The sequence below is a fragment of the Phocoena sinus genome, chromosome 2 (genome assembly GCF_008692025.1).
Source record: "Phocoena sinus isolate mPhoSin1 chromosome 2, mPhoSin1.pri, whole genome shotgun sequence".
NCBI classification, from domain to species: Eukaryota; Metazoa; Chordata; class Mammalia; order Artiodactyla; family Phocoenidae; genus Phocoena; species Phocoena sinus.
The window spans coordinates 93682734-93705556 of NC_045764.1; the positions used below are offsets into that span (position 1 = coordinate 93682734).

General features: G+C 45.1%; 1 protein-coding gene across 1 annotated transcript; it reads right to left on the bottom strand.

Annotated features, from left to right (window-relative positions):
• Nucleotides 1-5454: 5454 nt before the first annotated feature.
• On the bottom strand, nucleotides 5455-16498 carry KNSTRN (kinetochore localized astrin (SPAG5) binding protein). Its single transcript, XM_032617554.1, is given in 10 exon segments — nucleotides 5455-6208; nucleotides 7138-7212; nucleotides 7983-8038; nucleotides 9066-9159; nucleotides 9323-9428; nucleotides 11747-11794; nucleotides 12655-12784; nucleotides 16033-16127; nucleotides 16291-16423; nucleotides 16426-16498. Coding segments are annotated over 10 exon segments (942 nt in total). The 3' UTR covers nucleotides 5455-6076.
• Between the last annotated feature and the right edge of the window lie 6325 nt (nucleotides 16499-22823).

Here is a 22823-nt window from a genome sequence, read left to right on the forward strand (position 1 = left end):
CAGCTTGTCCAGACCAAAATGTTTTCTTCTTCAGCTCACTGCCTTTCATATCAAAGGTTCCCCCACCCCCAGGTGGAGAAGATTTTCGGAATAACCTGATATAGATTGTGGGCAAGTTCTGTACATTTCTGATGATCTGCAGCCTCATGTTTGCGAAAATCTTCCATAGGCACCTTCCAATTTCTCTCTTGGAGCCATTCCTTTGCTTTACTTTCAGGGACTAGTAAATGTACAAGCTGGTACAAGTTTGAATATCCAGGCTCATAAGTTCTTACTGTAAGATGAAATTGTTTAGCAAACCCCAAGGGATCCTGTAAACAATCTGGAAATTCCTTAGTTAAGGCCTTAAGTTCTGTCCTAGTCCAAGGGTGTATAGGTAAGAGCAGGTTTCTCCTTAAAGGGGGTGGCTATTACCTTAGGGCTGTCTTTATCCTTTCCCTTAGACTCAACAAGTTCTTCCTTTGAGATTAGAGGTGGAAGAGCAGAGAGGTCAGCATAGGGGAGCTCAGAAAGAAGAGGATACGAAGGAGCCAAAGGAGGAGAGAGAGGAGGAGAAGCAGTGATGACTTCTGAGGTCTTTTCTAATCTAGTCACCATTTCTGATAATTTCTGATCTGTCTCTCACAATGAAGCCATTTTATCATTCTCTCGTTTTGAGGCTTCCAGGTACCAATTAAAATGTCTCCATTCTAGCTGTTTGATCTTAAGCCGGCTTTTTCTAATTTAGTGTGCAAATAAAATTTACCAACTTAGGTAAATCGAAAGTGCCCCATTTTGGCCATCTCAGGGACAAATGATTTTTGGTCAGACCTTCCCATTAAGTTAAACGCTTGCAAGTGTCAGTTTCATGGGTGTTATACATAAACCCAGCTGGGGTTCCCATAGGTGGCTATTCATCCGGGAGCTGTTTGGCCCGTGAGGCATGATTTCCCATTATTAATTTGGTAGTCTGGTTCAGGTATGAGATATGATCTGAACAATTTTCTGAGGACAGTCTGGTGGACTGGATGTGCACTGCTTCTGAGTCTAGCAGTCGGTTTGACACTTATGTGTCTCTGTTTCTCCCTGTGACAGTCTAAGACTGTCATGGGTGCGGGGAGTGCTAAGTTATCAGCTTCTGTTGCACCCCACAGATAAGCAGCATTTACTTAATGGTCGTAGTGGGGTTCCCTTGTAGGACCACTGCACATAGTAAGGATTGATCCTCAGACACTTCTGCAAGGTCCTCAGTCACCTGAGGATGCCTTGTAGCCAGGAGCAAAATGTCCCTTTATTCTTCAGAGCTGAATAACTCAGTCTCTCATTTCACTAACAAAAAAGTTTTGTTAAGACCTGATATCAGTTTACCCCTTTTTCTCCCTTGATTTAAGCCGAACTTAACAAAAACCAGCTACCTATGTTTCCCTGGACTTCCTGTCCAGATCCCCCTAGGACCCTGCCTAGGAAATTCCTACGTGCCCCTTAAGACAAGTAAAAACCAGCCCAAATAAAATTTTCAGGATCATCACCAAAACAACAAGATCTGGGTATTAGGAGAACACACCAGAACACCTGAGAGATGCTGAGAAGCTGGTGAGGCTCAAAGTACCCATGCTGGTACTGAGTGCCGGGTTTGAGGCATCTTCCAGGTGTCCTCTGGTGGCTGTCTCTGGTATCCTGCTGACTACACCAAGCATATTTCGATGAAAAATTAATCAATAGCCAATCTATGAGAGAAATGGAAAATTTTATTTGAGCCAAATCTGAGTACTGTAACCCTCAAATTTGTGTTCCAAGAACTGTTCTGCCTGTTAGAAGTCAAAACACAGTTACATAAGTTTTTTGAGACAGAGCCGTACATTAGATGACGTATCACTGACAGTTTACACAATCCAGATCGGCAAGTGCAAACTGATGGGTCGTTGTGACCCCTTTACAAGATCAAGAAGAAATGTTGTCTTTTAAGGCGTTGCCTTGTTCCTGCTAGGAGGATGTTGCTGTTTATGGTTGAGCAGGTATTTCTGCCAGCGGGGAAGGTTTTGTTGAGGCAAAATGCAGATACACAATGCACAGTAGAGGGGAGACAGGAGGCTGAAGGGCAGAGGAAATTTTTTTATATTTAAATTTTTCTTGTCTTGCCATAAAATGTGAATTTCATTTCACACACCTTATCAAAAATTGTTTGGGGAGAGTCATGAGACAGGAAGCCAGATTATCCACAGGTGAAAGAAGAAATCACAATGGAAATTAGAACATATTTTGAACAGAAAGACAAATAATCAGAATAGGACACAGCAAAATTTGGGATGCTGGTACCTGGCCCTTAGAGGGACAATTTATAGTTGTAAACGCATATAGTGGAAAAGATAAAAATTGAAATGGAATTACCTCATCTTCTATTTTAAGAACCTAGAAAAAGAATAGTAAATTAATGGGAATTCCCTGTGGTTAGGACTTTGCATTTCCACTGCTGGGGGCCCAGGTTTGATCCCTGGTCGGGGAACTGAGATCCTGCAAGCCACGTTGCATGGCCAAAAACAAAGTAACAAACTTGTTGTGATAATCATTTTATGATGTGTGTAAGTCAAATCATTATGCTGTAAACCTTAAACTTATACACTGCTATGTCAGTCGTATCTCAATAAAACTGAAAGAAAAAAAGGTGCTATGGTAGTGCCCCATGACCTCCTGCCTGCCCAAGGAGTGGCTCAGGAGCTAAGATCCTGCAAGCCATCCATCCTTCACACAGTGCTAGATTCATTTTTTCTAAATCATTCATTATGGTGATTATCTGCTCAAAATGTATCAGTGATTCCTTATTGCCTAGATTCATGGTTCCCAGACTGTGACTAGGCAGCAAGCTCACTGGGACGCCACGGGATAAACTTCTGGGGGAATCACAGTGATACATGACATGTTAGACAACATGTGAAGTACTAGCTCAAAGTAGGTCAGTTTCAACATTAGGTCATGCTGTGTTCCTCTCAGTGTCAAACAGGATAGGAAGGTGGTAGTGTCCAATTTGATTCCAAGGCTTGAGAAATTAAACTGTGCCCCACATCCCATTAGTAAATAATTGTAGTTATTTTAAAATAATTTCTTTAGATTTATTTGTATTATTTTTTCAAATACCTACTAAAAATAGAACTTTAGGTATTTAGAACTTTTAGGTATTTCTTTTGGTGTGTCATGAAATATTGAGACACCAGGAGCATCACGAACTGAGACAGTTTGTAAACTTCTGGCCCGGATGATAAAAATCCACACCTCCTAGCTTGCATTTAAGTTTCTTCAAAACATCTAGTAGCACCATGTACTTTCCACTCCCATTATTCCCTGGCTCAAATCTTTCTCCAGTACTTGCCTGTTGTTTGACCTTGGGCAAATCAACTTCATTTCATTAACTAACTTCATTAATTAACTATATGGATTAATTTCGTATAATTTCTCTGAGCCTTTTTCTTTAGCTATAAAAAGGGTTAATAGTGCTTACCTTGTGTGACTGTAATGAGGATTACATGAGAATGAACATAAGGAGGAACACACATAAACATCACATATGGCATATTGCAAGTGCTCGGTTAAGTGTCAGATATAATCCCCTCTCATCTTTTTTTTTTTTTTAAATATCTTGGCCGTGCCACATGGCCTGCGGGATCTTAGTTCCCCGACCAGGGATCGAACCCATGTCCCCTGCAGTGGAAGCACAGAGTCCTAACCACTGGACCACCAGGGAATTCCTCCCCTCTCATCTTGAACCTTCTGAAGAAGTCCAGTGTTCTTACTGAGTTCCTCAAGACTCATCTGGATATACCCTCAGCTTTTTTTCTTTTTTCTTCAGTCTCGCATAATTTTATTTTCTCCTCAGAAGTTCCAACGATCCCCTCCTTGGGTTTGACTGATTTGCTAGAATGGCTCACAGACTCAGAGAAATATTTTATCTGCTAGATCTGGTTTATTAGAAAAGGATATAACTCAGGAACAGCCAGATGGAAGAGATGCATGGGGAAAGGGCGTGAAGCTTCCATGCCCTCTCTGAGTGCGCTACTGTCCCCAAATTCCATGTGTTCACCAACCTGGAAAGTTCTCAATCCTCTAGCTAGCCTCCCTAAATATTACTCTTCCTTCAACCCCAGTTTACCGCTTCCATCAAGCCTCCCCCAACCGAACTAGCTCAGAGTTAACTACTATAGCACACAACTACATCACACAACCCACTGTTTAGTAAACTATTGCCTTTGTTATTCAACTTGTATATCACCTGTGCAATGTTTCACCCCATGTACTGTAAGCATTTCTGAGGTTAAGAATGTCATGCTACATTAAAGTTTCCTATGGCGTCTAGCAAAGTGGAGGGTGCAGATCACATTGGTTCATGTAATGCAGGAATTTATTGAGGCTGTAGATCAGAAGAAGCACCACAACACCTCCACACGTACAAAAGGCAGATGGAGCAGCAGAGGTCAGAGGGAAGACAAGAAAAGGCAAGACTGCACAAATGCTGGCTGGTGGTGCAAAGCAGCGCTGTGAGGTGAAGGCCCCTTGTGAGACCAGACCTTGAGCAAACAGGATCTCAACACTGGGCAAGATGAGTAATGGAGGAGTTGGGATAGTTCCATTCTTAGGCGTTAACTAGGGAGGCATGACAAGGAGGAAAGGATCTCACAGCTGAGTTTCCCACCCTTTCCTTCCAAGAAGGAAGTAGAACTTTTGGGGGGACCAGAAATGCCAATTACAAATTCACTTGGGTAAAAATCTTTTAAACGATAAACATCCTGAAAATGGGTAGAAGAAAATATTCAGCCCTTGTCACCAGTGAGAATTATTTAACTGGGTTTCCCTATCAAAATATTTGGGACATAACCAACTGTGTGAATGTTGTATGTGTATGAAGGAAAAGAATTTTAGCCCTATAAGTTAGGGTGGGACGTTACTTGACTTGATTGGGTGGCTCTGGGCAGCCCCAATAATGCTGAAGAGTAGAGGGAATTGCTGAAGAAATTGGGAGAGGTGCAGAAAAAAATGGGAGATGGCCAAAGCCAAAGTGTGCCTAGTTTGACTATGAAATATGGCGGTGCCTTTGGTGGACTGGCGGTTGCACGGGTGGCGTGTGGCTTCTGTGGACTTCAGTTGACTAAGGATCCAGGGGGCCAGGTCCAGGATTGGCCGTGCAAAGCAAGAGCAGAGATACATGCATACTTAGGAATGCAGGCAGCTAGTGACACAAACCTGGTGGACGGAGCGTGGCACCCACTGCTACAAACAGGGAACACCACAGAAGACTAGCTAATGTTCCTGGAAGATGGGGTTGGGGGGTGTGTGGGGGGCACTAGCTACAGAGCACTTAATGAGTGGAAGAAAAATATTCTGGGTGAAACTGGAGGCTTGAACTTGTTACCTAGATTAGTTCAATAGTATTCAGTGGACGTATTTAGGTTAAAAGGCTATTTTCATTTGCCAGTGTTGCAGTCTGAATAGTTACAGAAATATTTATTTTAAAAGTAACACTTTATAAAAACAAAAACAGAACTGATTTAGATTAAAAGCTCCAAGGTGTATTGTTTCATAGGTGTTATTGCCATCTATACCTTCACCCCATTTATTAAACCATTTCAGGTAACTTCCAGTTTGTAAATTTACAGTGAGGTTATAGAGCCCAACCAGGATGGGACAGAATGCGTTCCAAGTTATGAGGGGACCGCAGGGCTCCTCAGTGATGTCTCCCGTGAAGCACCTGTGCACCACTGTTTCTTCCCACACGTCTGAATGTGACCTTTTGGCTTCTCTGGCTGTGGCTGGTTTAGTCTCCTGATACTAATTCTGTGCCGCTCTGTTGCCTAGGAGGTTGATCCAAGCTTTCAGGCCCCCTCTCTTGTAGGCCTCAATTACGTATTGTGAGGTTCAGGAGAGCTGGCCAATGTGAAGGCTGGGAATGCTTGTTTAAAGGAGGAATTGCCATTCCAGCATGAACTGCAGAAACTGTTTTCATTCTGGGGATGGTGAGTCCTAGAAGATCATGGCCAAGAAGCAGATGTCTTAAGTGGCTTCCTCTGAGAGTTTATCCCCAAGAGGGAGCCATGTGGCCACCTGCTTTTTATCACATTTCTAATAGCTGCTCCATTTCCTCAAGGGCTGTTGTAAAATCATTTACTTGACTGTTACATAAGGTCTGTTGTTCTAGGAACTGGGCCCTCTCTTCTTCTTTTATCTTCAACTTTACCTTTAAGGCCTGCATGGAAAGACATTAAAAAAGACAAAAAACAAAAAACCACCAAACTCTGACTCATAGGAAAGACAATACCATAACCAGAACATTATGCTTCTGTTTGAGATACTGACAGACATTGTCTTTTCTATCTTAGGTGTGTTTATCTGTGTTGGTTTTAGGAATTGTCTCTCTCTACTACAGAGTCTGTTATGTCAACTGGAGCAATGAAATCCTCTAGGATTCCGTGTAGTATCCCATGGTTCATCCAAGCAATCCAAAGTGGTTCAGACCCAAGAATCGGGGTTTCCTATTACAGGTTTCCCTGAGATATCAAGTTTCTACAGCATGGATTTCACACAGGTGTCAACTGTCAACCTGGAGCCACCTAGCGTGTTGCACACTGCCTCATGCCCTGCAGATGTGAACATTTCTAAGAGTCTTTAGAACAGAAAATTAGTTGAAAAAAATGGTGAAATCAAATAAAGTCTTGGAATTTAGTTAATAGTAAGGCATCAATATTGGTTTCTTAGTCTTGACAAATACAGCATGATAATGTAAGATGTTAATATTAGGGGAGTTGAATTCTCCATTATCTTTACAACTTTTCTGCAGTCTAAAATTATTACAAAATAGTGTATTAAAAATGAATAAAGAGGGCTTTCCTGGTGGCGCAGTGGTTGGGAGTCCGCCTGCCGATGCAGGGAACACGGGTTCGTGCCCCGGTCTGGGAAGATCCCACACGCCGCGGAGCGGCTGGGCCCGTGAGCCATGGCCACTGAGCGTGCGCATCCGGAGCCTGTGCTCCGCAACGGGAGAGGCCACAACAGTGAGAGGCCCGCGTACCAGAAAAAAAAAATGAATAAAGAGATAAATAAGAAAGAGCCCTCCACAGATCCACCTACTGTGGTAGGAAATGGTAATTTTGCCTTGCGGAGATGTCTGCCTCTCACCTGTAACTCCTCCATCTGCTTTTTGGCTGTTTCGTTAAAAAGCTTCAGCTCATCTTGCAAAGTTTCTAACAGCAGCTAAGAGAAAAGTACAAGGTAGTAACAAATCTTTATTGAAATGTGAGAACTTTCTTCATATAAACTAATCTCTTCATGGGAGTTGAATTAGATGATCGCTAATATCCCATCTGTTCAGTCACTGACTGAGTGTCCACAAATGTGCCGGGTTCTCTCGTGGGCCTGGAAGAACTGAGTCCACAGCATGGACAGAGAACCCCACCTCCACGTGCTCTGTGCTACACAGGTAATATGAACGAAAGGCAGTAGCCACTAAAGGGGTGACAAATCGCCTGGGGGAGCTGAGGAAGGCTTCCGTACCCAGTATTCTAGGATTCTAAGATGACAACTGATCTTCCTGGGGAATAGATCACAGAAGCTCAAAAGGCTTTAAGTGCAAACGATTGCCCTCTACTTCAGGGAGGGAAGCAAAGAGAAGGCAGGTTTAGTTCAGGCTGGACCTTTGTAAGACACAGTTCTCAGCAAAGGAATAAGGGGAGAAATTTGGTAAAGCAAAGAATAGAGAAACCAGAAAGCTGTCTCTACCGGCCCACCCTACTACGGGTTTTAAACTAGTACATTCTCAACTTAGACTCCGTCATATTTGTAAGCACAAAGTCACCTTCCAAGTAAAATATGCTACTTTGAGTACACATCCACCACCCTCTTCCACTACCCTGGATAACCGAAGGCTGCTTCATGGGCTTTGCCGAGCATACGGCAGAGACCTGCTTAGATCTGCAGGGCCTCACGCTCACTGGGCCTTCGCCCACTCACACCCACACCCTCACCATCGAGTCCATGTGATCCGTGGTGGAGTCCTGCCGTGCCGCCAGGGTCTCACTGCCTAAAACCAGTAAATACAACAAAGTCAGCCTTGCCTAGGGAACTGCAACTTAAAAGAAAATTTAAATCCCTCCACAGGAGTATTCATGAGGGAAACTTCTCTAAGCATCTGAAAACTCTCTCCCCTGAGTTTTCACCTTGGCAAGGTCACCCACGCCTGCCCTCCAGAGCTGGATTTTATCTCCCCTTCCTCTCTAGGTATGGATATGGCCAAAACTTCATCCTGCTTTCTCCTCAGCTCAGCGGAAAATTTGTCCAAAAGAAATGTATAGGTTGTATTTTTTGGGTTCGTTAACAATACACAAAACTATTTTTAAAAGCTTTTCAGGCCTTAGACATTTTTATTATTTTCGGTAAAAACAGTGCATACACGTAGGAAATTAAAATCATCCAAAAACGTATATGGTGACTATCAAGAATATATCCTAAAATGCACAGGTTAATGGCAGCATTCAAAGTCAGCACTCCTTAATTCAAACAAGCCTGGGCTCCTTCCCTGGGCATTCTCAGGCTCCTCAGTTCAGGCTCTCTTACAGTCCTGGGGTAACCCCTTCTTCCGCTTCCTCTCTGTGACAGACTCTGCCCTCTAGGGACAGGGTCAGAACAGGAATCACATTTTAAACACCGTGATTCTGCTAACTAGCCAGCTTTAGGAACCCTTTCAACAGTATTATCTCTCTCTCCACCTGTGAAGGTTACCTGTATGCTATATCCCTTGAAAGAAAGAAAATATTTCTGATGTATTTGCAAGACCATACCTGTCAGCACCAAACTAATGGTATAAAATGTTCAGATAAGAAAGAGAGAATCCTCTCTGCACAACCATCTAAAACTCCGCTGGGCAGGCAAAGTCAACATCACAACAGAACAGAGTGGAGCTCCCCCAAATCTTCAGGGCTTTGCTAGGCAACCCCTGCACTGACTGGGTCAGCTGACACCATGCCAGACCCCTGATGCACAGTCCAGAATCACCCAGGAAGGGGCACATGCACTGACTCCTTTGAAGGCAGTTGTGTGCCATCTCTTACCTGGGTTGAGGCCCTTGCTCTCCAAAATTGCCAGACAGCTGTCCTGAAACTTCTCCAGCAGCTCCACTTTTTGGGTCAAGTCCTTCAGCTCTCCCTGTAGGGGTGCCATACAGACAGGTAAGGCCTGCCCCATTCCTCAGGGGCAGCCACAGCGCAAGCCTGGCATCTTCTCCTGCGCTCAGGCACCTGGCGTGGCCCCTCAGGATTCCACATGCATCACCCAGTGCAGCTGATGGCAGGTCTGGTGGATCGCTTACCTGAGTTTCAATCAACTTCTGGTGCAACTGCTTGTTGACGGCCTCTAAGAGCTGGTTCTTATCCTTGAGCTCTTCCTCTGATTTCTCTTTACTCAGTGGCTTATAGCTGTAGTGATAATCGTACTTAGATGAAGTGGTGGAGGGGTTAAGAGTATGGGCTATGGAGTCGGGTTGGTTTGAATCCTGGCATCACCACATAGTGGTATATGACCTTCAGGGAGTTGTGTAACCTCTCTGAGGCTGTTTCCTCATTTCTAGAATTAATACACACATCTCATAATATTATTATCATGAAGGATAAGAGAGAATACATGTACAATTCTTAGCACAGCTACTGACACAAAACTTTTAATAAGTAATAGCCATAGCCCAAGCAGTCTTGAGGGAAAAACATGGAGCTGGAGGAATCAGACTCCCTGACTTCAGACTATACTACAAAGCTACAGTAATCAAGACAATATGGTACTGGCACAAAAACAGAAATATAGATCAATGGAACAGGATAGAAAGCCCAGAGATAAACCCATGCACCTATGGTCAACTCATCTACGACAAAGGAGGCAAGGATATACAATGGAGAAAAGACAGTCTCTTCAGTAAGTGGTGCTGGGAAAACTGGACAGCTACATGTAAAAGAATGAAATTAGAACACTCCCTAACACCATACACAAAAATAAACTCAAAATGTATTAGAGACCTAAATGTAAGACCAGACACTATGAAACTCTTAGAGGAAAACATAGGAAGAACACTCTTTGACATAAATCACAGCAAGATCTTTTTTGATCCACCTCCTAGAGTAATGGAAATAAAAACAAAAATAAACAAATGGGACCTAATGAAACTTAAAAGCTTTTGCAAAGCAAAGGAAACTACAAACAAGATGAAAAGACAATCTCAGAATGGGAGAAAATATGTGCAAACAAATCAACGGACAAAGGATTAATCTCCAAAATATATAAACAGCTCATGCAGCTCAATATCAAAAAAACAAACAACCCAATCAAAAAATGGGCAGAAGACCTAAATAGACATGTCTCCAAAGAAGACACACAGATGGCCAAGAAGCACATGAAAAGCTGTGCAACATCACTAATTATTAGAAAAATGCAAATCAAAACTACAATGAGGTATCACCTCAAACCAGTCAGAATGGGCATCATCAGAAAATCTAAAAACAACAAATGCTGGAGAGGGTGTGGAGAAAAGGGAACCCTCTTGCACTGTTGGTGGGAATGTAAATTGATACAGCCACTATGGAGAACAGTATGGAGGTTCCTTAAAAAAGTAAGAATAGAATTACCATATGACCCAGCAATCCCACTACTGGGCATATACCCAGAGAAAACCATAATTCAAAAAGACACATGCACCCCAGTGTTCAATGCAGCACTATTTACAATAGCCAGGTCATGGAAGCGACCTAAATGCCCATCAACAGACGAATGGATAAAGAAGATGTGGTACATATATACAATGGAATATTACTCAGCCATAAAAAGGGACGAACTTGGGTCATTTGTAGACACATGGGTGGATCTAGAGAATGTCATAGAGAGTGAATTAAGTCAGAAAGAGAGAAACAAATATCGTATATTAACACACATATGTGGAACCTAGAAAAATGGTACTGGTTTGCAGGGCAGAAATAGAGACACAGATGTAGAGAACAAGCGTATGGACACCAAGGGGGAAAAGTGGTGGTGGTGGTGGTGGTGGTGGTGGTGGTGGTGGTGGTGTGATGAATTGGGAGATTGGGTTTGACATATATACACTAATATATATAAAATAGATAACTAATAAGAATCTGCTGTATAAAAAAATAAAATGCAAAAAATCAAAAAAAAGGAATAGCCATTATCATCATCAATATTAAGCCTTTTCAAAGTTCTGAGTCCTTGATAGTATTTTGTCTTCAGAACTTTTAAGTCATGCCCAAATAACAGATGTGGAATTAAAACCTATGTCTACAAACTTTTCAGCTTATGTTATTTCTGTCTGCAGGACTGCAAAATGTCCAAGCAAGTCTCAAGCAGAGAAAGCTGGATCCTTCTCCAGAATCTCAACAGCAGCAGCAGCAGCAGCAGAACACTGATCTCGAACTCACTAACCACACGCAGGCTCTCCCATCCTGAGGGCTTCCCGCTCCTGCCGATGGGCCATAGCTAGGTTGGGGCAGTGGTCCTGGCATGGAGCCCCCAAACTCTTGTCTGGTACTCAAGATGGTAGCATCACTGATTCTTGCCCTGACAGTGGTTCTCAAAATCGGCTGTGCCTCAGCCCTGAAAATACCATCTAGATTTCTGGGGTGGCATCAGACTCCAACACAGTAAAACAAGTCCTGTGAGTGATTCTGATGTGCAACCAGGATTGAGCTCCACTACCTTAAAACGGTGGCCAGGTTTCATCTACCCTGACGCTCACCTCTTCCTGATGTTCCTCCTGGTGGCAGTGTCTGTAGCTCTCAGCTGCCTAGAGAAGCAAAAACAAATCAGGATGTTAACTAGACTTACTGCAGTGATCATTTTGCAATATATATAAATATCAAATCATTATGTTGTACACCTGAAACTAACACAATGTTGTATGTCAACTATACCTCAATTAAAACAATAACAACAAAGAAATCAATCAGAGAATCACGGTCCTGTTATTACTTTTTTTTTTTTTTTTTTTGTATTTTTGTCCAGGCCGTGTGCAGCATGCGGGAGTTTAGTTCCCTGACCAGGGATCGAACCCCGTGCCCCCTGCAGTGGAAGCACAGAATCTTAACCACTGGACTGCCAGGCAAGTCCCAGAGAGCACAAGCTTGAGAAGCTCTGAGGGCCCATGCACTTTTGTTTCAGCCCAGACTACTGAAAAAAGCTTATGAATAGGGCACGGGCTCCCCTCCTGACCACCTCAACAACCTGACAGACCTGCTTCGGCTCAAGACAGTGTGGCTACTTCATGTCAGCCTCACTCACACGGGAGCTGAACACCAGGTGGAGGGACACACATGCATACTACACTGGGCTGGACTGCTGAGAGCAGCAACCTAGGCTAACAACTAGGCCCCACCTGCCACGACTACCACTTAAGGCTGGTTTGACTGCACTGCTGCTATTTGTACACTCAGAGCAAATGCTGAGAGAGGAAAGAATAGCTCTTATTGTAACCCTGGCTGTGCCTCTTCTGACCTGATCAACACAGAGGGTTCTGACAAACAGGTCAGCAACGCTGCACTGCTATAGGCCACTGACTACAGGCCAATCCTTCAGATACCCTGTGCTCTCGAAAGCCCTAATTCTTGGTACTGAGCAAGAATTGGATACCGATGCTCTGACTCTCACCCATTGTCTCGTCTTGGTTTGATGATTTTTGTAACATCATTTTCTGAATCTCCTAAGTGAGGTCGGGAAACATCGACTTCTTTGGACCTAACAGGTAACAGGCTCTTAGAAGTGGCTCGAGTTTGTGCATCTGCAAAGGAAAACAAGAGGGTGGAATCCCGCGCATCATGACCAACAGTGCAACTCTATAAATTCGCAAGAATAAGACTTCTAGACCAACTGGGAATAGAAACCAAAATTCTTGAAATGTGACAGTACAGTGTGTTTGAGGGTAGCCAAAAGCTTGCGGATACAGCAAACTGAATGGCCAGAGGGTATAGATGTGAAAGTGGAGATTCATACAGCAAAGAGGATGAGAGGCAGTGTGGCCGTCAGCAAGGCAGAACACAGCTGAGTCCTTCGTCACACAGCAGTTGAGAGGAACTATGTCGTTCAGCTCCTAAGCACTCTGCCCGCTCTCCTAAGGCTACACTCAAGCTGCTTCGAGTTTCAGCAGTTGCTTAGTTGTTTTGACCAGACTGGCTCCCTAACTAGTACTCTAAGAGACATCTTTGTGCCCCAGCATCTAGGAGAGTATCTGGCATATTAACAGAGGTTCAAAACCTACTTATTGAATAAATGGAACACGTCACAGTTTCATGGGTTACTTCACAGACCATCTCTAAACTAGCTCCTCTATTCTTCTTTCCCTCTTCCATGCTGACTGCCTTTACCACCAGCCCTTTTTTTTTTTTTTTTTTTGCGGTACGCGGGCCTCTCACTGTTGTGGCCTCTCCCGTTGCGGAGCACAGGCTCCGGACGCGCAGGACCAGCAGCTATGGCTCACGGGCCCAGCCGCTGCGCGGCATGTGGGATCTTCCCGGACCGGGGCAAGAACCCGTGTCCCCTGCATCGGCAGGCGGCCTCTCAACCACTGCGCCACCAGGGAAGCCCCTACCACCAGCCCTTTTAAACTGTTTATCCACTGTTAAGTTTAGAGGCTCGTTAGGTTCCCTGTTTGGTATTCTGTTCTGATCCTGCTAGGCTACTGCCAGATAACCAGAGAAATGGCCCCGACATGACATTCTTCTTCGCCAGAGGAGAGCATTTCCCCCCTAGCCCTTATGCCAGCCCTCTACCACACACATCTTTCTACCACTTACATTCGATAGCAAATTCAAGTAACTTGTTCTGGAGTTAAGCACGCACCCCCAGCACATGCACAGGATTCTTCTAGTTTATACTAACTTTCACTTTGTTCATTGTAAAACGGCTCCTTTAAGCTTGACCTAAGTTAAGAGCCATAACAATTAAATCAAGCTGAAGAAATGAGGTACAAAGCACTGGATCACAGGGATTAGGAAACTTTGTGTCTGATAAAGATTTATTTTGATGACTCTAGCTGCACAACAGTTTGGAATAAATATGATTTCTCAGGCTAACAAATTACTTCATTTATAGGTACACTCAATCGGCACTTACATCCTATTTTCCCCTCTTACCCACAAAACAAGTATTAAAAAGGTTCTTTCTGAGGTCTCTGTTGGAAGTAAAAGGTAACTTTGAGTGCATGAATTTACCTTCTCCTCTCTCAAGTATTAATAAGTTACACACAATAAGAAATCTAGGGCTTCCCTGGTGGCGCAGTGGTTGAGAGTCCGCCTGCCGATGCAGGGGACACGGGTTCTTGCCCCGGTCCGGGAAGATCCCACATGCCGCGCAGCGGCTGGGCCCGTGAGCCATAGCTGCTGGTCCTGCGCGTCCGGAGCCTGTGCTCCGCAACGGGAGAGGCCACAACAGTGAGAGGCCCGCGTACCGCAAAAAAAAAAAAAAGAAATCTATCTCATGCAAAAAGGTGTCCATAGCAAATTGATCAAAATTAACACTCTTCATTGACTGGAATTGGTTTCAATAACCCATATTTGTGAGATCCTAAGGACTGCATCGTAGGAAAAATTTAGCAGGATTTAACAAAGACTATCTCCTTAAAATGAGAGACGTGAAGGAGGGAATTGGATGACTGGTGTCAAGGAAGGGAAGACTTGTTTTTCACCGTATATTGTTTCCCCACTTTGGATATTTATTTATTTTGAATGTTACCTATTCAAAAAACTAAAAAACAACCAACCCATGCCTAAAATCTAAAATCCTGAGAAGCAGCCTAAAAATGTTAAACTATTGAAGTTACATATGATCATAAAGCTGGGACAAGGAAAAAAGCAAAGAGATGAAAACTTCCAACTTGGCTGGGGAGATGCCAGTCGCTCCCCACTGAACGAGAGACTGCTTTCTAAGGGAAAGGCAGCTAATACCGGCTCCATTTCCTCCATCAACTCCTAGGTGTTGCTGATGCCAGAATTGCCACTCAGGTGTTCTGAAGCAACATAGGACAAACAGAACCCTTTGAAGTAAAGCCTATTTACTTCAAAGGTCAATCCTGCTACTGCCCATCAGTCAACTGCATGGAGTCATCTGGGAAGGGATCTTAAATAGCTGCTTCAAAATCTCCTACCACAGGTTCTGATGTTTGAAGCCTATTCTGTGCTATGATCTCTAGATCAGGCAGCTCAGCAACTGCAGACTTTAGGAGATGACTTTCAGCCGCAAGCCCAGTAACACAAAGCAAATGGCAAAGCAATCAAACACTGCTTTTATTTTTATTTATTTATTTATTTATTTATTTGATTTTTTAGTTTTTGACCACGCAGGGCATCTTGTGGGATCTTAGTTCCCCGACCAGGGATGGAACCCAGGCCCTTGGCAGTGAAGGTGCGGAGTCCTAACCACTGAAACGCCAGGGAAGTCCCAAACATTGCTTTTAACCATCTCTCTTCTCCCAAGATTCTCGAATACTAGTTAGGCCTGACCCTTCTCTCTCACTTCACTCAACAAATGTTTACTGAGAATGTACTATATAAGAGACACTGTGCCGTTACAAATGTGAACCAGACACAGTGTGAACCCTAGTGCTCCCTAAGTATCCTGCTTTTCATATGACTCTCTTCTCTTCTCCCTGACAATAAACCCAGTCCTTCCAGATAGCTCGTCTGGAAATAAAACAGGTAAATGTTTAAAAAGGGATTCCTAGCTTAATGGGAATAATATTGTAGAATAATCAACAACTTAAAACTACTTGGTGAATGCAGCAGAGTTCAGTTTGGGGGAGCAGGGGTATGGGTCAAGTCTAAATTCCCACCATGTGGCCCTTCCCCTAACTCCCATCATAAGCCTCGACAGCTCGGTTCTAGGGGAGTTAGAGCAGGATGTCAGAGCCAATAGAACCCCCTCCCTTGCCGGAGCCCTCCACTCCCAGCCACCGATTTGATCCCCCATACTCCTGGCTTGACCACCCGGGGCCAGTTCGCAGTGCCCGGGGGCAGGGGCGGCGTGGACACCCACCTGCGGACAGGCCGCTGCTCAGCACAGAGGGGGGCTGCAGGGTGTGCACTGTCTTGACCACGCTGGTCATCGTAACGAGGCGGCACGGCTGGGGCCTGGAAGGTACAAGGCGAATGTTACCCAGGAGTGAGCCAGGGTGCCCGAGCAGGCGGAGGGCCCCAGAAGAGCGCGACTCGGGAGAGAGAAAATCCTCCATTCTCAGCCCATCCCATCGGCCTCCCACATCCAGCCCAGTCTCCCGCCCCAGGAGAGCCGAACCCAGACGCCTGCTGCTCCTGCCCGCAGGCCCCGTCGCTCTGGTTCGAAAGATGCTCGGCAATAACTGCCGTACCGCAGACCGGGTCTGCCGCCTGGGTTTCAAACGGAAACTTCCGGTGGCCGGGCGGGAGGGCTGCGGTGCGCTCTCTGTAGGCGGCCATGTTGTACGGAATGTACTGCCGTGGGCGACGCCTTCGGGGGCTGCCATGCTGTACGGAAGATCCGAATCGAGGCACGAGCGCGAGCTTCCTGGCGGTGGATGTGGAATCCCCCAGGTCTGGACGGGGGAGGGGAGTGATGCGCTTTGCCGGCCTAAATGGAGCTATGAGTCATTGGCGTCTTATTCCGGCCTTGGGACGCAAACGCGGTCACGTTTGGAGTCCATGTCACAATCTTTCTCTTTATTTGGTCTGTGATTGTTAGGGATGGTGCATGATACCGGATAGCCAGGAACACAGAGAGGGATGGGCAGGAAACTACACGTTACAGGGTGGAGAGTGGCAGGCGAGGTTTGGAGAGGGTCTGTGAGCTGAAATACCTGCAACACCTACCCTCAGTCCTAACTTTAATAAGACTTATCCAGAATTTAAGCGGAGATTCAAACCTACTCCTAGGGAACAGGGCAGGGTTCTTAAACAGTGCACTGATTCATTTCGCTCAACAAATATTTATTGAACACCTGCTATGTGCCAGACCACAATTCTAAGCGGACAGATGGGATGAGGGCAGCAAATATCAACACTAACCTGGGTTCTGCCCTCATGGAGTTTACAATCCAGGAAACAGCAAACAAATAGTCACACAAACTTGTCAACTGTATCTCAGTTAAGCGGGAAAAAACCCAAATAAATATATATTCATCAACTATAGTAAAACTATGAAGGGAAAGTACAATGTGCTATGAGAGAAAAGCAGGGAAACCTAGTTTACATTGCAGAGTCATTTTTTTTGGCTGCGTTGGGTCTTCGCTGCTGCACGTGGGCTTTCTCTAGTTGTAGCGAGTAGGGGCTACTCTTCCTTGAGGTGTGTGGGCTTCTCATTGCAGGGGCTTCTCTTGTTGTGGAGCATGGGCTCTAGGTGCGCGGGCTTCAGTAGTCATGGCATGCGGGCTCAGTAGTTGTAGCACACAGGCTTAGTTGCTCCAAGACATGTGGACCAGGGATCAAACCCGTGTCCCCTGCACTGGCAGGCAGATTTTTAACCACTGTGCCACCAGGGAAGTACCAGGGAAGACATCTTAAGTGATGTTTGACTGACAAAAATGAGTAGGAGTTAATCAGATGAGCAATGGGGAAGAGGAGAGCAATGCAAAATCCCAAGGTAGGAATGGGCTTTTCCTAGAGGGACTGAAAGATGGGAGGCAAATGGTACTGATAAAGCTGGAGAAATAAGTCAAGTGGCAGTCTTTGTAGGCCAAAGGTAAAGAGATTTGTAGTCCAAACGTAATGAGATTTCTTTTTCATTTTTGAGATTTTTTTTCTTAAGGGTAATTAGAAATCATTGAAGTATTAGAGCAGGAGAGTGTCATTCTCTCTCTATATATATATATTGGCCGCACTGCGCAGCTTGTGTGATCTTAGTTCCCAACCAGGGATCGAACCTGAGGCCCTGGCAGTGGGAGCGCCAAGTCCTAACCACTGGACTGCCAGGGAATTCCCCAATTTATATTTTAAAAAGTTCACTCTGGCTACTCCAAGGAGAATGGATTGAAGGGGAGCAAGAGCAGAATTAGAGAGACAGTTGGGAAGCTACTCTCATCATTCAAGTGAGAGATGATGGGGGCTTGGCCAGGATGGTGGTGGTGGTAGTGGAGATGGAAAGAGGCGGACACATTTAAGACAGCTTTTGAGGGCAGAATCTCAGGACTTAGTGCTAGACTGGATGTGGGGGAAGGAGGAGTAAGGGGGAGGGAGATCTTAAGGATGACTCCCAGGCTTGAATAATTGTGTGGCTAGAGTCATTATTTTGTGTTGGGGAGAGATTTAGATTTCAGTTCTGAACACGGCAAACCTGAAATGCCTTTGAGACATTCAAGTGGAGCTGTCAAGTAGGCAGTTGGAAATACAAGCCTTGAGCCCGGAGGAGAGTCTGGGTTGGAGATATACTCTTGGGAGTCATGGGTATACATATGTATTTAAAGCTATGATATTGGATGAGATCACCAGGGAAGAAGTGTACAGAGAGCCTTAGGACCAAGGACAGGGATGGCAGTACTTAGAAGCTGCAGTGATTAGAAGGTGCCAGCCAAGACATCTGATAAAGAGGTGTCAGAGAGGTGAAAAGAAAATAAAGAGGGGCTTCCCTGGTGGCACAGTGGTTGAGAATCTGCCTGCTAATGTAGGGGACACGGGTTCGAGCCCTGGTCTGGGAGGATCCCACATGCCCCGGAGCGACTAGGCCCGTGAGCCACAACTACTGAGCCTGCGCGTCTGGAGCCTGTGCTCCGCAATGGGAGAGGCTGCGATAGTGATGAGGCCCGCGCACCACGATGAAGAGTGCCCCGCTGCACAACTAGAGAAAGCACTCGCACAGAAACGAAGACCCAACACAGCAAAATAAATAGTAATAAAACTCCTACCCCAACATCTTAAAAAAATAATAATAAATAAAGGGTGGTGTCTTAGAAGCTAGGAAGAAGAAAGTGGTAAACTGCTGGAAAAGGGAGTGATAAACCATTGAAAATAACTGAAAGGGCAAGCAAGATGAGAATTTTAAAAGAACCCATTAATTTAGCAACAGAGAAGTCATTGGTGTGTACAAAACCCTGCAGTGAATAAACTCATGCATATGTTTTCTCATACACACACAAAAGTCACTGTTGAGTATCAGAAGAGGAATTCTGGTGGAGAGGCTGGAGTGGAAGCCACACTGGAACAAATTGAAGAGTAAATGAGAGACGAGGAAGCAGAGATGGCGGGTGCAGAAGAGTTTGTCTGTGAATGGAGTTAGAACAATTGGGCAATAACTGAAGGTGGGTTGTGGGGGTCAAGGAAGGGTTTTCTTGAAGATGTAGATAATAGTGGGTACATGTGCCTATGGGAGTGAGCCAGCTGAGAGGAAGAATAGGATGCTTCAGAAGGGAGATGGCATGATCAAAAGAGCAAAGTCATAGAGAAAGGGGCAAGGGAGATGGTACCTAGGGTAGCATCTTCAAACTCCTTTGTGCACGTACCCTCACAAAAAAATATATTTTTAAAATGCACCCTCTTCATTTTTAGTTGATGCCTAAATTATTTCATAATGTTAAATAGTTGTAAAGGACATATTTTCTGCTTGCTGTATATTGTGTATGCTCTTTATTCATTTCTAAACTTTTTTTTTTTTCTCTTGGTGTTTCGTTTTGGATAATATCTATTGCTATGTCTTCAAGTCCACTAATCCTTTTTTTTTTCCTAAAACGTCTAAACCGTTGATTCCATCCAGGGATTTTTTTTTTTTTAATCAGACATTTTAGTTTTCATCTCTACAAGTTCAATTTGGGTATTTAAAATAAAATATATATATATATTTTTTCTAAGTCTCTACTTAGCTATGTGAACATATGGAATAGTTATAATAACGTTTGGAAGTTCTTGGCTTTGCTCTCTCAAGGACTTCCTCAAGCAGAGCATTCTCAAGTAGTCCTTTTATTTGTTTTTCAGAAAATACTGCAGAGGGAGATGCCAGAGTAGGAGTCAGAATGAAGGAAGGGTCAACTGGGAAAGCGGGGGTTGGGGAGGCGAACTTGCCGACCTAAGGCTCCTTCTTAGGCTAATGAATACGAGGAGAGGAAAGTTATGAAGAAGGAAGCTCTTGAAACTGATTCCCTTAAAACTATCTGTGCCCACCTACCTTCTAGAAAGTGTTCATGTCTCTGTGGGAATGCAAGCCCTAGTTGAAGGCCTCTCATGCAAAGTGTGTGAAGCCATTGCTGGGGCCATTACTGCTTCTTTCTTTGTAACAGAAGGGATGGGTTGAGAAGCCAGTAGGAGCACGGTAGGTGAGTTGGGGACTTGGTGCCTTGAAGGTGAGCACATTTCACTCTGATGCCTCTAGGTTTCTTCATGAATAATGAGTTTTTTGTCTACTGAAAGTCGGGGTGCAGGGAGGTGAAGGGCATCTGATGTCTGAAGCAGGTAGAGAAAGTACGAAATGATCATTGCAAAGAATGGAAACTAGTAACTGGAATGGAAGCTAGCTAGGCAGGGCGGAGACTGCAGGTGAGGTTGGAGGTCATGGATTCAAATCTACGTCAGTCTGCCCAGCTGAGTGATATTCGTTAGCAGTCCTGAAGCTCTTGTTTGATGTTTGTGAACTTGGTAAAATGTTGATCTTTTCCCTATGTTAAGGTCTAACATGAATAACCACACAGAGGCCTCATGATGGCAAGTTTATCAAGGTCCTTCCAGGGCTCTTCAGTGCAAGGTGGCTTGGGACAGCCAGCCATTTACACAGCACACAGTGGCTTTCTTTTGTTTCTCATCTTCCCAGTGAATTGAGTTACAGCTTCTTCTCTTAAGCATAAACACCACTACACCTTGAGTTACTGCTGTCCCTGTGAACAAGGGTGAGGTTAGAAAATGTAAGGAATGTCTGTTTTTCCCACCCCCAAGCAAATCTTTTTTTTTTTTTTTTTTTTCAAGCAAATCTTGATGCATGGCATGGGTGCCAGAGAGCTTGTCATTGCCCACGTGTATTATCAAAGGCCAAGATAAGGCCACCATGGAAGAAAAGATCAGAAACTCTCCAATATGTCCTCTTTCCTGGTACCCCTCCCCCACCTCCCTGTCTTGTCATGCGCTGGGAGAAGGAGGAGTTAGTTGGAGGGGCTGAGGGCATTTGGCTTATAAGTCTCCTGTGAGATGTCTCTTCAGAATCAGGCTCAAGCTGAGATATTGCCTAAATATCATGGTATGGGATGTGCCCGTAAAATCTAAGATTCTGCCGGTCAATTCAATCTCTAACATTGTCACCAAAGCCATGGAAAGATGGGTTTCCCCATAGTGACAAACTATTCCAAGTTACATTCTTAAAACATACGGCACACATACTCATGCTCTGGGTGTGAGTTCAAGGACTTGTGGCACAAATAGGGAGAAATGACCTCAAGTCCCAAATGAGTGTTCATGCAGTGTCTCAGTGTTAAGAAAGCATTTCTCGAATTTTCCAGAGCCATTGTGAATGCTTTGACTGGTTTTCCCTTGCCTCACAGCATGCATCTAAGCCTCTCCCCACATGTGTCCAGGGCCATACACTCACTGTAACCACCCATAATGATAATAATAGATCTGCTGAAACTCAAAGGAAATAGAAAGTGCTTCAAATCCCGCTTTCCAAAGTTGGGGCTAGAGAGGTGGGCGGGATTACCCACCGCTGTGGGAAGCCTGCTCTTCGTTCGGGCCACTCTGGGTGTGAGGTGATGTTTTGGATTACCACTGGGTTCTTCCAGTCCTTTGGGCCCGCTGGTGTGAAGAACAAATCCAGGGGCGCCTCGGCTGCTCTGACTCATCTGCCTTCCTGAAGGGTTGTGTGGCACAGCCTGCCAGAAGGGGACCCTGCGGAGGGCCCTCAGTTGTCCCCAGATCCCTGATGCCCACCCCAGCCACCACTTCATGCTCTCTCGAACGTTTCACTGGTTTGTGTTCAGGCCAGATTCCTGAAGCTCCAGTCCCAGGTCTGCAAGGTCCTCCCCCTGCAAGACACGAAAGAGGGTGCAGAGGAGGCAGGTCCTTTCCGTCCAGGGCCCTGCTGCCTTCCTACAACACAGGGCAGAAGAGCCGCGGTGAGTCACTGAGAGACCACTAAGACGCTCGACTCACTTCTGAGTCAAGGCCAGACTTCTGCTTATGCTCAGTAAGAAGGGCTCACCTTGTCCTCCCTCTGGCTGATGGTCCCAGATGAGACCAGAGCTCTCTCAGCCTGGCTGTGTGGTAACAGAAGGATATAGTCCATGGTGCAGAGAAGCCAGGCCAGAGAGGCTGAATTCTACTGGGACACGAAGAGAGAGAGGTCCCAGCGGACCTCCAGGGAGATGGTCCAAGTTTGACCTAGTCACTGTCTCTCCTTCCTGGTGTCGGGAGTCAAATGGGTATCATTATCTTGCAAAGGAGCCGACATAACCGGTCATTTCTGCCCACGGTCTTCTGTCTCTTCCACAACGCCCATATTTTCATTGGGGTTCTGGCCTCACTTCTTATGGGTTACTTGGAGTGGGAGGTAGGGCTCAACAATATAGGAAAAAAAACCCTGAAACACCCCCTGATTTGCCTCCAGCTCTGCCACAGACTGTCTCTTTGGCCCTAGAAAAGTCCCTTCCCCTCTGTGATACTCATCCATAAAATGACCTGCATCAGTGGTTTCGCATCACATTCTTCAGAGCCACCAGGAGCTTGAGGGTTCCCCAGGGTCCCCCGAGAGGCACAGTAGAAAGGGAGGCTGACCTGGCTCTGTACTCCCCCACCCCCCAGCACCCACCCGAGTGGCTGCTTTTCATCTGCTTTATATACTGTTTTCCACACAAGGATTCTTTGAAGGAAAGGATCCTGAGGCTCCAA